This window comes from Bufo bufo, chromosome 1 (assembly GCF_905171765.1).
Source record: "Bufo bufo chromosome 1, aBufBuf1.1, whole genome shotgun sequence".
NCBI lineage: Eukaryota > Metazoa > Chordata > Amphibia > Anura > Bufonidae > Bufo > Bufo bufo.
Genome location: NC_053389.1, coordinates 216,863,299 through 216,878,766, shown reverse-complemented (window position 1 = coordinate 216,878,766; position 15,468 = coordinate 216,863,299). Strand labels below are relative to the sequence as shown.

Genomic DNA, 15,468 nt, shown 5'->3' with positions numbered 1-15,468 from the left:
AGCCTTGTAGAATACAGTCCACACCACTGATCACCAGGACCAGACTGTGCGCTCTGCCAGCCTTCTGTACTATAGCATGCCGTACATTGCAGCCTCCCTTCTCTGCCTCTAGTGCTTGGCACTTGGCACTATCATGGCACACTAAGGCCAGTTTCACATCACGTTTTGCCATTCGTCTAATGTATACAAAAAATGTATATGTTAACAAATGCATCAGACTGACACCATACAGTGGCATCCGTCACCATAGAGTCCCATTGTAAAAAAAAAATATAACGTATAAGTTTTTTTTAACAGACTTTGCAGGATACAAAAGCAAAGTGTGCTGCACTTTCGTATACCTTTTTTTCAACGTATACATCAAACGGAAGGCAAAAATGTGATGTGAACCCTTCCTTACATATACACACATACGATGCCAGGATAGTCATGGAGGGGGGCCCCATACAAAATTTTCTGTGGGGCCCAGTCAGTTCTAGCTACGCCCCTGGCGGGTTCATGTCACGCATTACACCCACACGGAAAACTCGCTCGTGTGAAATGGGCCTTACTCCAACATAAGCAAGTCCGATGACTGGGCAACCTGGATTGTGAGTAGTGATGAAACATTTCAAGTAGGTATGAATATTTAGGAAAAGAAATGCACTTAATGAGAACAGTTTTAGACCATGTTGACATGGCAGATTTTTCAAGTTCAACAATCTGACATGGATTTGCAAGGTTGAGAATTGTCAGGTTGAGCAATTCATCATGGTGCTGATCTGCAGGTGGATTACCCAGATTAGTGCACGTGGAAAGGCTACTTTCACATATGTGTTTTGGTTTCAGGTTTTGAGATCCGGTAGAGGATCTCAAAACCTGACCAAAATGGTTCCATTTTGATAACACATCAGTATGCATCCGTTCCGTTAGGATGCGGTTATGTGAAATTGAAAAAGGACAAACCGGATCCGTCTATAAATACATTGAAAGTCAATGGGTGACAGATCTGTTTTTTTAGGATCTGTCGCCATTGACTTACATTGTTTGTAGTGATGGATCTGGTTTGTTCCATTTCGATGACCGGACACAAATTCGCAGCTTGCAACAGTTTTGTGTCTGGTCACCAAACCGCATGCTGACAGAACGGAAGACATCCTGATGCATCCTGAACTGATCTTTTTTCTTCCATTCAGGAAGCATGGACAAAATGGAAGCGTTTTGGCCCGGTTTTGAGATCCTCTGCTGGATCTCAAAATTGGATTGCCAAAACTCATATGTGAAAGTAGCGTTACTTTATGAATTCAAATGCTACATCTGTAAAATAAAAAAAATAAAAAGTTACGTGGACTTCAGCATAGAATATGTGAAAATGCCCTTTATAAAGGCAGTGGAACTTTATCAGTCGGATACCTACAAAATCAAAAAATGTATAGTCACTAACAACTCTAGAGTTTTCCTAAGTTGGATAGAGACATCATTTACCACCCTTTCCCTATTTTGTAACTTAAAGGGGTTGTATTATGGCACATGAACATCATAAGAACCTCCTCTTCGATGTTCATAAAAGCCAAAAGGGAGAACCGCCTTGGGAGACCTGACTCAGCCATGCATTCATTGAAAATTTAAATTACAGGACAGTTTAGTATACAAATGTTCACATACGGTGGTCTTGCTGTAATCTTTTTTGGTTGGGAATCTGTAGAGAAAATCGACAATCTAAAATTGAGAAAATTCACAATATAAATGAATGCAAAAAAACATAACAGAAGTATGTAAAAGGGGTTGTGAAGGTTTAGAAAAACATCAGAGTCCCCCCCCCCCCAAAAAAAAAAAACAGTGCCACAGATGTACACGGGTCAAATGTGGAATTGCAGTTCAGGCCCCTAACTTTAACAGAGCAACACCGTTAACATCCCATGGACAGGTATGGTGTTTTTTTTTGTAGAAAGCAGCTGCATTTTTCAGACAATCTCTTTAATACATAAAGAAAAAAAACATTTAAAAAAGTTTTCTATATACCTAGAACAGTTTACTATTTTATGCCTACTCTGTGTAGGCTTTGTGCAATATTATGCAGTAGATCTTATAAAAATATTAGTTACATTTTGCACCAAAGAGAACCTGGTTTTAAAAAGCTGACAAATAAATAATCATATTCCTGTTAAAAACATATTTTAGATATAATAGTTTAGCTCTATTAATATTTATATCCATAAATATGGTAATGTATGCGATATAGGCAGCTTTGGCTTTACTTTCAGTACTTTCAGTGCCACAGTGGAGACAGATCTGCTGGAATCCCTATCCATTCAGGTAGAAATGCAGCATCATAATGGAAAAGTTTCAAGAATTCCGATTCAGGAAGCGTAAAATTAGTGAGGTAAATAGTTTCTCCTCCAACCAAGTAACTTGCCCAAAATCCAAATGTCCCAATAGTCATGATGGTATGGTTACAACCAACCAGAAGTGTAAAATCTTTGCCTGGAGTAGACTCATTGCCATCCCCTGAGAAGTAGACATCTCCCTTGGAATTGTCAATGTTTTGTTTACACCATTTCATTCCATTACTGGTCACTACAAAAACCGGTTCTTTATATTTATTTCGGAAGTAATTCATGGCTTTCTCCAGGTAACCCTTGTCTGCGACCACACCCTTCCAAACACTTGGCATAACGTTCACATAATCGCCTCTGCGGACATGGACCCCAATGTAGGTGATATTTTTTCGAGAACCTTTTATGCTTTCCAACACTTGGTTGGCCTCAGTCTTAAGGTAGTCATGGATTGTAAACTCCCGAAGGATGTCCTTTCGAAGATGATGAAAAAATGTCCACGAACAAGGATAGCCTGTCAGTTTAATAAAGCTCTCGTCAATGTGATTATATTCCTGTGACATCCAGTCATGTAGCCAGTATTCCTTAAATGGGACATACCTGGCCACGTTGTCATGTAAAACTGGAAGCGTGATTTTAAATATTTGTCCCAAGTAGTTATGCATATCTGTAAGTATAAAAGCCTGACGCCCATTTGCTTTGGCCAAGGCATATAATGCAGCATATTCACCCATGTGATTTCCCAACCTACCATCTGGTCTTATAGTCCAAATTCCTAAATCTTTGCATTTAGCCATTATCTCATTGCTACCAATGTCTGATAAACCCTCCTTTGTTTTAGAAGGTTTGTTGTCTTTTTCTGGGCATATTAAAGATATTGGTAGATTAGCAGAAAATGTCAGAAATTGGATATGGAGCTGTAGTCGGTACAATACAAAGAACACAAAGACTGACATAAACATACAGCCCACGAGAAAAAGTTTATTTTTCTTGTTAGGTATCTCCATCTTTGTCTGGGATCTTCCCTTGATCCTGGATGGTCGGACTGATTCATCGATAACGAATCTAATACCTGTTGAAAAGCAAAAACAACATTTTTAATTATGTTATACATAGAATCACAGCATATAACTATCTCTGCTCTTTAAGTGGGCCTGTTTGGGCCTTTAAGACCAATACATAAAAAAAAAAATATAATGTAATCATTGTATTACAAGAATAAAAAATACTTTGTATTGATTATAATAAACAGATTAAGTCACCAGTACTTAACGCTGGCGATTCCTTGTACAAGTCATTCTAATTGAGAATGGATGACTAGTGAAACATTTTGAAAGAAAAAATAAAGCAATTACCCCAGGGATAAATAACATTGTAACTTTATTCTGTGGGTCAATGTGATCATGGTAATACCAAATATATGGACATTTATATTCCACTACTTTTGCACACGAAATAAAAATCACTTAAAAAAAATCCTCTGTTTTTGTGCTGCCATATTCTGAGACACAGTGTAAATCATGGAGCGTGCTGAAGCTCTGGAGCAGGGAGTATTGAAATCGTTGATGATGTATGCTGTGGATACTGGTTACAAGTTGACCCATATTCTGAGACCCACAACTTCTTTATTTTTCTATCAACAGATTTCTTTGAGAGATTTTTGTTGCGGGTATGAGTTGATGGTTTCACTATTACCATTTGAGGGCACATGAGACTTTTCGATTGCTTGTATTTAGTTTTGTTTTTTTAAATCGGGATACAGAACAGCAATACTGGTAATATTTTTAAAATTTTTCACTTTTCTAGTGTTCAGATTAAATAATACAATAGTTTAATAGATTGGGTCGATATCAAGGGCAATACCAATAGTATTAATATGTGTATATTTATGACCAAGTAGAATTTTATTATTTAAAAAATCTGACAAGCATAGGCCAAAACAATTGCAAAAAAACTATATTTTAATATTATTTTAAAAAAAATATTTTTTTAATTAAAAAAACACTTTTTAAACATTTTACTACATTTATTTAAATCTTACTAGGGGTCTTTAACCTCTGACATGCTGATTGCTAGTATAATACTCTGCAATACTTCTGTATTTCAGTGTATTATACCTTTGCGATGATAAGCAGCCTATTAGACCCTGCCTCTGGAAAAGGATTAAAGGGAACCTGTCACCTCCCAAAACCATCCCAAGTCGCCAGCAGTACCTGTGTGTTGCCTGCAGTGTGTTTCTGATGATGCCTTTATTCCTGAAGACAGATGCAGCAAAAGTGCTGAAAACTTTGTTTTATCCTCTGCCCGTCGCGCTTCTCCACACGTGCTTAAAGTCAAGGGGGCAGCGGCCTCCTTGCTTCAAGTCACGGTAACCACACCCCCTTCCCCACCCCTTCGCTGTGACTGACAGCCGGCAGTTCGGCAAAGCATAAGTGCTGTCAGTCACAGCGAAGGGGCGGGGAAGGGGGCGTGGTTACCGTGACTTGAAGCAAAGAGGCCGCTGCCTCCTTGACTTCAAGCATGTGTGGAGAAGCGCGCCAGGCAGGGGATAAAACAACATTTTCAGTACTTTTGCCCCAGGAAGATGCCTTCAGGAAGAAAGGCATCATCAGAAACACACTGCTGGCAACACGCAGGTACTGCTGGCGGCTTGGGATGGTTTTGGGAGGTGACAGGTGCCCTTTAATAAGCTTTCTCATTTGGCAGTCCTGGGGCTATTGTAAGGAATCCAGCTCTTGCAACACATCAGTAGCCCACAAACACATTGCGTGGGTGCCAATGGTCATATCAACCTGACAAATTCCAAATAGGGTACTTGCAAAATTATTTATTATTTAATGTTTTTTGGTTCTATGTAATGTTCTGATGTATTATATTGTACCTGCATATTTTCAACAATCCTGACTCTGCCCTTGTGGGAGACTAGGAGATGAATCTAGGTTTGCCCCTAGTTCAGTCTAGTGTTAGCTGAGGAAGAGAGAGGAGCTACATATGCCTACTCATCAGAAGACTAGGCCTAAGTCCCAGAGATATTTACATAAAGAAAGCCATCTGTACTCTACAGTACACTAGAGAGAGGGAAAAAAGAAACTAGAAGGTCCAGAATCTGCAAGGTTAGGCGCAGTCAGTAAGGTATTTGCTGTATAAGGCCTCATGCACATGACAGTTGTTTTTTGCGTTCGCAAATTGTGCATCCGCTAAAAAAAACAAATGCGGCATCCGTTTTTTTTGGAGGATCCGTTTTTTTCCACAGATCCCTTGTAATAAATGCCTATCCTTGTCCGCAAATGTGAAACATGCATAATTTTTTTTGCTGAAGGGAAACACGGACAACGGACGCGGAACACAAACGGATGAACTATCAGCATTTTTTTGCTGACCCATTGAAATGAACGGGTCCCCATCCTATCCGCAAAAAAAAACGTAACGGAGGCCTAGAAAACAACTGTCGTGTGCATGAGGCCTTAGGCTGATAAAGACTTAACTGCAGTGAGAGGGACATTGCTAATAAAATCTTCACACTTAGACATGGTCGTGGCTAGCCATATTTTAATCCAGTAACCCTCATCCTATGAATTACAGGCAATTTTTTCAACAACCTTATTGACAGCTTTAGGCTGGGTTCACACTTGAGCGTTTTACAGCGCGTTCAAACGCGCTGTAAAACGCTCAACACATGAAAACCAATGCTTCCCTATGGCCCTGGTTCTCACTTGAGCGTTTTACAGCGCGTTTGAACGCGCTGAAAAACGCCCTACGCTCAAACAAGTTCTTGAGCTTTTTTGGGGCGTTTTGACACACGTTTGTGGCCATAGGACACTGAAGTCAATCAAACAAACGCGCGTCAAACGCGCGTTTACTATTGCAAAAAACGCGCATAAAAACGCGCGACAAAAACGCGCATTAAACGCGCATATCAAATACGCTCAGGTCTTAACCCAGCCTAAGATTCTGGAGAGAGCGAGAGAGAGACTTTGGAAAGACAGAGAAAAGGAGCACTACAAGCCCCATCATTGCTCATATCAGTACATTGCTTTCGGGAAAAATTTGCACTGTGAATTGTTTGGAGCTATATTTTGATACCATTGGATGTACTACAACTCCCATTCTACGTTTTACTAAAGAGAGGCTTATTTATTTTCTACAACTAGCCTGGTTACTGACTCCAGCACCATTCACTGGCCACAGCACTTACATCTCCTGCCTTGTACTTGTACCAAACTCATAACATCAAGGGCACTCTTACTACTATCAGGCAGGAGCCCCAACATCAGGGGTGCCCCAAGGGAAGAAAGGGTTTGCCCTCCTGTCACTGCCCCAGCTCTAGCGAGCATTGGTGTGAGGACTGCCACTGTGATTTATGTGAATAACTGTTGCAGCATCTACCACCCCTGTCCTCCAATCAGCTCCTACACAGATTGTGCGGGCACAGCTCCAGTGACCACATAATCACAATTGCAAACACGCATGCCACTCTGCGGAAAGTATTTCCTGTAGATTATGTACAATACATGTATGTAATTTTGCATTAAGGGGTTAATGTAATTGCAGGTTAACCAGGGCTTCACAATGATTTAGTGGTTAGTCCTTGCAGCATGGGGATTCTAGGTTTAAACCTGCATAGGTTTACATGTTCTCCTTGTGCTTGTGTGGGTTTCCTTCCACACGCCCAAAATCATACTGATAGGTAAATTATCCCCAGTGTGTGTGAGAAATAAGATCATGATCCTATTGGAGACACGGTTTGATAGTATGTTAGTACACAGCTGAATAGTATGCTGGTAAATTAAAGGGAACCTGTCACCTCCTAAATGCATGTAAACCCGCCAGCAGCGCCTCAGGGCAGCCCGCAGTGTGATACTAATCATACTTTTCATCCTGCAGTCCGATGCCGCATAAGGTCAGAAAACAATCTTTTATCCTCCGTCCGCGCTAATTTGCATGTCAGCTTGAAGTCAAGGTAACCAGGCCCCCTCTTGCCTTTAAATGACAGCCTGCAATTCGGCTTCGCTTTCCGAAGTCTCGCTCATGCGGGGTGCCCTCTATTTTACTGCGGGATCCCATGCCCTGACATGGGGGTCACATGTCCTCCATGTAAATGGAGGGGCAGATGACCATGCTCATTCAAATGCTAGGCTGACGGAGATAGCCTGGTGCTGTTATGTTCTTCAGTCCGATACAGAATGAATAGACCATCAGTGTGCATGCTCATTTGCCAATCTATTCATACAGGGGGACACAGCATCCTGTGATAGGTGGGGGTCCCAGCAGTTGGACCCCCACCAATTAGACACATACGTTATCCTGTAGATAGGACAACCCCTATAAAGGGAACACGTCACCACAACAATGCAGTGTAATCTGCCAGCATTATGTTTTAGAACAGAGGAGCTAAGGAGACGTATTTCATTCATTTATATTCCTGCTAATTCTGGGCTTTGAACTCAAGGAGTTGGTCCTATCAGTGATTAACAGCCTTCCCTCTATGACTGTGTATACATTGAATAATCTATAAATTAGGGTTAATATGCTGTTAGGAACCAGACATATGCTTTCTGGAAAATTGACTAGATATAGTAATGCAGATCTACTAATCAGGTCAAAAAGAGCAAGGAGAAACAGCGGGCCCATGTAAAAATGGAGCGACGGTTGCATACTGCTGTTCCATTCAAAGCCTATCAGACTGCTGGAGATAGCCAAGTACAATAGTCACCTATCTCTGACATTACCATCGAGTTTGACTGGAGCAGAAGTCTGCATGCTTGACTGCTGCTCCATTCATATGTGGGGGACAGAGGACCCAGGTTCTCGGGATCAGTGGGGTCCCAGCCAGGCTTGGACTGGCCACCGGGGTACAGGTAAATCCCCCGGTGGGCCCCTGAGCAAGGTGGGCCCATAGTCCCATAGTCTGATAGATTATAAAAGAAACGGCCCAGTTTATTATTATAGACACGATCAGAGCTGAGATGTCTTCTAGGTATAGAGGAAAGCTACCAGTATCTTCCTCTCCCCAGGACCTACCTTCTCAAAGTCGCTACAGGGACCCCCATATTCAATCATCTGGAAGCATCTTGCTGCTGTGTGAACAGGTAATATTTGAATGTATCCGTACGGTGGGCACCCAAAATAAATTTTATTAGTGGGCCCTAGGCACCCCCTAGCAGTCGACCCCCACAAGTCAGATGCTTATTACCAATCTTACAGATATGTAGGTGATAAGTGATAACATGACATTTTAGGATAGCCCCTTAAAGCATTTTCAGGCACAGTATTGTAATTTTATTTCGTTTTTGCACCAGGATTTTGGTTATGTAGTCAAAATGAAGAGTAGAGTTATATAACACGCTGGAGGTGATTTACTAACAAAATGTGTCATAATCCTGTCTCAGATTGTGAGAAACCACTGGAGTACATGGCTTGCGCAGAATTTAAAGGGGACCTACACCTTTGGTGAAACATTCTCGGAACACTCTGCACTGTTGGGCTTCACCGACTTCAGCATATGGAGTATGGAACTAGTGATGGACGAACATCGGCCGGGACGGTTTGCGAACGTGATCGCGATCAAATGTTCGCGAACCGCAAGTTCGTGGCGGGCCCCATTCACTTTAATGGCAGGCGAACCTGAAAAGCCTTCAGCTCATATTTTCAGCCAGCAAATACTTACTAGAAGTACACAAATAGTCCCACAACATGGACAGTGATATACCAGAGGGGGATCATTGGCAAAAATTCCCACAAAAAATATGTATTTTAATCAGGGGACATTTTTTTTTTTTTTAAACATAATTTTTATTAAGTTTTTCAAATATTTAGACAATTGTACAGCATCAGTACATCCTTATCGTCTTCATAAAAAAAAAAAAATGACAATATGTTCATTATTCACAAACAGTACAATATAATACATTCCCTTCCTTGACCCTCCCCCCTCCCTACTAAATCAACCCCCTCCCCCCTCCCTCCCTCCCTCTCTCTCTCTGAGTCCCTGAGGTGCCTAACATTGTTATTAGTCAATCTGAAGTCTCCCCAAAGTTTGGCTTAGTTTTTTCTTCAAGTACCATTCGGATAGAATGAATGGGGTCATTAAAGTACGCATATCCCTGTCTGAGTATACCACTTTTATAAAAGCCTCCCACCTCCTGAAAAACTTGGAGATGGGGGCGTTGAGGGCGTTTTTCTCCTCTTCACTAAGTTTCGGCAAAGATACTTTCTCCAACCACTGTTTATTATCTAAGGGAGGGGTGTTTGGGGCCTTATAGAGCTCCTCATAAAATGTTCTCAGGACTGCATTTATGTCTTTGGGGTGCGTCTGTAAGTGACCCAGACTATTTCTGAGGGGAGGTATGATAGTAGTAGGTCGTTGACCTTTCGCTAGCCCCGCCAATAATTTCCCAGACTTATTACCGTGCCTGTACAGACGGGCTTCCCATTTTGTTTGTGAGATCGCCTCCCATCTATGTAACCACTGCTCATACTCCTTTTTAGCTGATTGCCAGATGTTTTTTAAACTAGGAAGCGGTTTACCCAAAAAGTTAGTGTAAGCCAACCTCAATTTGTTACTAAACTCTATTATTTTGGCTCTGATATTCTTCTTTTTGCTCCCCACAAATGCCATAATCCTACCCCGTAGAACCACTTTACCTGCATCCCAGAGGCTTTGGGGACCTACTGTGTCCCTATTGTCCTGGAAATATTCCAACCACCACCCTCTTAATCTATTTTTGAAATCCTCGTCTGAAAACATATTAGAGGGAAATCTCCAGATAAAGTCAGAGCCCCTAAGGATACGGTCCCTAAGCAGGATTGGGACTGGTGAATGATCAGATATAATTAGTTCCTCTATCCGGGGATCAGATATAAGGGATAAACCGCTGTTACTCACAAGTAAGTAATCTAGGCGGGACCAAGAGCTATGTGCGTTGGACAAATGTGTAAAATCCCTGCCCTCAGGGTTAAAGGCCCTCCATGTGTCAATCAGCTGAGCATCCTGGAGTAACGATGACATCCTAGAGTCTCGTGTGTCTAAGCTCAGGTTTCTAGGTTGGTTTCTCCGTCTATCCTCCTCCGGGTTCACCACCGCATTTAGGTCACCCCCCAAGATCTTCAATTCTATGGGATCCCCCGTAACCCGAGCTCCCAAGGAGTTGAAGAACCCCACATCACGTTCATTTGGGCCATAGACATTATACAGGCTTATATCCCCTAAGTGTGAAGTGAGATGTAAATGAGCAATCCTGCCCTGTGAGTCATGAGACTGTTGCACTACACTGTATGGAAGCCCTTTTTTTAAAAGCGTGAGTACCCCAGCCTTGTTTCCCACAGCCGGAGATCCAAATACCTCACCTACCCATAATCTCTTCATCCTAACAAAGTCTCCCTGATCTAAGTGGGTCTCTTGGAGTAGTGCTATGTCTGCTTTCAGACGCTTTAGGTGTTTCAGAACCATAATACGTTTATGCGGAGATCGGAGACCTTTTACATTCCACGTTATTATTTTTAGAGTGTTAGCCATGAGGGTAAACCCAGAAAAGATCTATGAAAAGCAATGTTGAGAGAGATAACCCGTGCCCCCTATCCCAATCCCCCCCCCCCCCCCCCTGTAACCTGCCCAACCCAACATAACTTAAAACTTGAACGTCTAGTTAAAGACATAAACCAAGGGCTCCTGCCCCTACACATAGTGTTAAAGGCTTCACTTCTTCCCAACACTCTGATCAAGCATGCATATCTCAACAGCATACTATAATAACTCATATCTCTCCTCCTCTTTCGCTCAGCGACTTCTCATATAGCTTGGTACGCAGCCATATTGAAGCAGGCAACTGCATTCATACAACTAACATTGGCAGTAATAATGACAAAAAATGGCGGAGCGGCAAACCTCGCCTTCTGCGGCCATATAATGAGGTCTGGCCGAGCGTCCCGTGCATGATGTCCATCAAACATGAGAACAATAAAACAAAGGTAGAATAAGATAAAGATAAAATAACTGCTCCAAACTTCAGTAGGAACATATTAAGTATTATTACTACTCATCTTCACCCCACGATAGCGAATCTCCCTCATCCGGCCTCTTTCTGGGTAACGGCTGGGGCGCGCCACTTCCAAGCAGGTGGACCTGTGGCTCCTCTTGGCTCCCTTAATGACTCCATCTCAGGTGATGCCGGCGCATTGACTGTACTGCTGCGGTACGTAATCGCTGGTAATGGGGTTCGCTCCATCATGTTGATCTTTAGACGCCGACTTGCTTCTGTAGGTGAGTCGAAGGTTTCCCCAGACCCGTCCGGTTGCTGCACCTTTAGGATTGCCGGGTATAATAGAGAAAAGCGGATCTGGGCTTTGAATAGTGCAGAGCAAATAGGGGCAAAAGCTCTTCTGCGCCTGGCTACATCAGCAGAATAGTCCCCAAAGATAAGTACACGTTGCCCTCGTAACAGCACCCCTCCGCCTTGCTGTTTGTATGCCCGGAGTATAGCAGTCTTATCAGCATAGTCCAGATACTTAACTATAACTTGGCGGGGTCTGCTTCCTCGCGTTAGATTCAGGCGTGATCCCCGGGGCCTAGTAGTATCATCAGGTTGCATGTTTTGGCCCACCCGATGGGCCCTTTCCACCTTACATTTGGCCCCTAGCCCCAACACCTCCGGCAGTTCGGACTCACATATGGCGATGAGCTCCCGTGCTGGAATGTTCTCGGACAGGCCTATCAGGCGGAGATTGCTCCTTCTGGAGCGATTTTCCAGGTCGTCTACTTTACTCCATAACTTTGTATTTTCCGACACCACCTGGGTTAGATGATTTTTTAGCATTTTATTGTCAGCCTCAATATCCGACATCCTGGTCTCTAGTTCCTCCAGGCGGGCCCCATGTTGCGTAACCTCTGCTTGTATCGCCGCAAGAGATTGTGCCACCGTAGAAGAGAGAGCTTCTTGTAAGTCCGGCGATATCCGAGCCGCCACTTCCAGCGCTAGTTGTTTGTAATCCACTGAGGGAAAATCTTCCTCCTCGGCGGGAACCGGGGGCCGCTGGGGTAAGTCGCTCGGCAGGGAATGAACTGCAGGCTCATTCTGGCGGGTTGCCATTTTAGGTTCAGTTGGCGCCTTTTCTGGTTTGGCCAGATTTTTCTTTGATTTGCTCCCCATGAAGATTAGGTACCGGTCCATAAACCGCCCGGTGAGCTGTGAAGTAGATTGTCCCAACTGCCAGCGGATATCAGGCAGCTAGTGTGACTGGGAGAATGTAGTCGCTGAGCTGCAGAGACGGAGCTCCTCTCACATGCGACCAGTCATGTCGGCGCCGGAACCGGAAGCCCCAGGGGACATTTTTATGCGTCTTAAAGTTAAACTCTCAAAATTGTGCCCTGCTGGAGCAAAGAAATAATTTATTTCCTATCGGTTTGATGTATACAAATGTGCAGCACTCCACGTTTTTGTATCCTGCAGAGTCTATTTAAAAAATGCATATGTTAATGTAAAAGATTTTCTACCATGGAACTGTATGGTGAACGGACTCCACTGTACGGCATCAGTCTAAGGCATCTGTTAACGCGTACATTTTTGGTATGCATTAAATGGATAGCAAAAATAGGATGTGAACCCAGCCCTAGTGTCAGAATAAGCACCAGTACACAGCAGAGCAGCGTGGCGGAGAAGGGAGGCCTCCATGTAAAAGCGTGAGTACCCCAGCCTTGTTTCCCACAGCCGGAGATCCAAATACCTCACCTACCCATAATCTCTTCATCCTATCGGAGACCTTTTACATTCCACGTTATTATTTTTAGAGTGTTAGCCATGAGGGTAAACCCAGAAAAGATCTATGAAAAGCAATGTTGAGAGAGATAACCCGTGCCCCCTATCCCAATCCCCCCTCCCCCCCCTTGTAACCTGCCCAACCCAACATAACTTAAAACTTGAACGTCTAGTTAAAGACATAAACCAAGGGCTCCTGCCCCTACACATAGTGTTAAAGGCTTCACTTCTTCCCAACACTCTGATCAAGCATGCATATCTCAACAGCATACTATAATAACTCATATCTCTCCTCCTCTTTCGCTCAGCGACTTCTCATATAGCTTGGTACGCAGCCATATTGAAGCAGGCAACTGCATTCATACAACTAACATTGGCAGTAATAATGACAAAAAATGGCGGAGCGGCAAACCTCGCCTTCTGCGGCCATATAATGAGGTCTGGCCGAGCGTCCCGTGCATGATGTCCATCAAACATGAGAACAATAAAACAAAGGTAGAATAAGATAAAGATAAAATAACTGCTCCAAACTTCAGTAGGAACATATTAAGTATTATTACTACTCATCTTCACCCCACGATAGCGAATCTCCCTCATCCGGCCTCTTTCTGGGTAACGGCTGGGGCGCGCCACTTCCAAGCAGGTGGACCTGTGGCTCCTCTTGGCTCCCTTAATGACTCCATCTCAGGTGATGCCGGCGCATTGACTGTACTGCTGCGGTACGTAATCGCTGGTAATGGGGTTCGCTCCATCATGTTGATCTTTAGACGCCGACTTGCTTCTGTAGGTGAGTCGAAGGTTTCCCCAGACCCGTCCGGTTGCTGCACCTTTAGGATTGCCGGGTATAATAGAGAAAAGCGGATCTGGGCTTTGAATAGTGCAGAGCAAATAGGGGCAAAAGCTCTTCTGCGCCTGGCTACATCAGCAGAATAGTCCCCAAAGATAAGTACACGTTGCCCTCGTAACAGCACCCCTCCGCCTTGCTGTTTGTATGCCCGGAGTATAGCAGTCTTATCAGCATAGTCCAGATACTTAACTATAACTTGGCGGGGTCTGCTTCCTCGCGTTAGATTCAGGCGTGATCCCCGGGGCCTAGTAGTATCATCAGGTTGCATGTTTTGGCCCACCCGATGGGCCCTTTCCACCTTACATTTGGCCCCTAGCCCCAACACCTCCGGCAGTTCGGACTCACATATGGCGATGAGCTCCCGTGCTGGAATGTTCTCGGACAGGCCTATCAGGCGGAGATTGCTCCTTCTGGAGCGATTTTCCAGGTCGTCTACTTTACTCCATAACTTTGTATTTTCCGACACCACCTGGGTTAGATGATTTTTTAGCATTTTATTGTCAGCCTCAATATCCGACATCCTGGTCTCTAGTTCCTCCAGGCGGGCCCCATGTTGCGTAACCTCTGCTTGTATCGCCGCAAGAGATTGTGCCACCGTAGAAGAGAGAGCTTCTTGTAAGTCCGGCGATATCCGAGCCGCCACTTCCAGCGCTAGTTGTTTGTAATCCACTGAGGGAAAATCTTCCTCCTCGGCGGGAACCGGGGGCCGCTGGGGTAAGTCGCTCGGCAGGGAATGAACTGCAGGCTCATTCTGGCGGGTTGCCATTTTAGGTTCAGTTGGCGCCTTTTCTGGTTTGGCCAGATTTTTCTTTGATTTGCTCCCCATGAAGATTAGGTACCGGTCCATAAACCGCCCGGTGAGCTGTGAAGTAGATTGTCCCAACTGCCAGCGGATATCAGGCAGCTAGTGTGACTGGGAGAATGTAGTCGCTGAGCTGCAGAGACGGAGCTCCTCTCACATGCGACCAGTCATGTCGGCGCCGGAACCGGAAGCCCCAGGGGACATTTTTATGCGTCTTAAAGTTAAACTCTCAAAATTGTGCCCTGCTGGAGCAAAGAAATAATTTATTTCCTATCGGTTTGATGTATACAAATGTGCAGCACTCCACGTTTTTGTATCCTGCAGAGTCTATTTAAAAAATGCATATGTTAATGTAAAAGATTTTCTACCATGGAACTGTATGGTGAACGGACTCCACTGTACGGCATCAGTCTAAGGCATCTGTTAACGCGTACATTTTTGGTATGCATTAAATGGATAGCAAAAATAGGATGTGAACCCAGCCCTAGTGTCAGAATAAGCACCAGTACACAGCAGAGCAGCGTGGCGGAGAAGGGAGGCCTCCATGTAAAAGCGTGAGTACCCCAGCCTTGTTTCCCACAGCCGGAGATCCAAATACCTCACCTACCCATAATCTCTTCATCCTATCGGAGACCTTTTACATTCCACGTTATTATTTTTAGAGTGTTAGCCATGAGGGTAAACCCAGAAAAGATCTATGAAAAGCAATGTTGAGAGAGATAACCCGTGCCCCCTATCCCAATCCCCCCTCCC

General features: G+C 43.9%; 1 protein-coding gene across 1 annotated transcript in view; it reads right to left on the bottom strand.

Annotated features, from left to right (window-relative positions):
- Positions 1 to 2,248: 2,248 nt before the first annotated feature.
- LOC120986925 (galactoside alpha-(1,2)-fucosyltransferase 2-like) overlaps positions 2,249 to 15,468 on the bottom strand; it is a 63,002-nt gene continuing 49,782 nt past the window's right edge. The window contains exon 2 of the mRNA XM_040415607.1: positions 2,249 to 3,387. Coding sequence (XP_040271541.1) covers positions 2,249 to 3,322 — 1,074 coding nt within the window. The 5' untranslated portion in view covers positions 3,323 to 3,387. The remainder of the gene's footprint in view (positions 3,388 to 15,468) is intronic.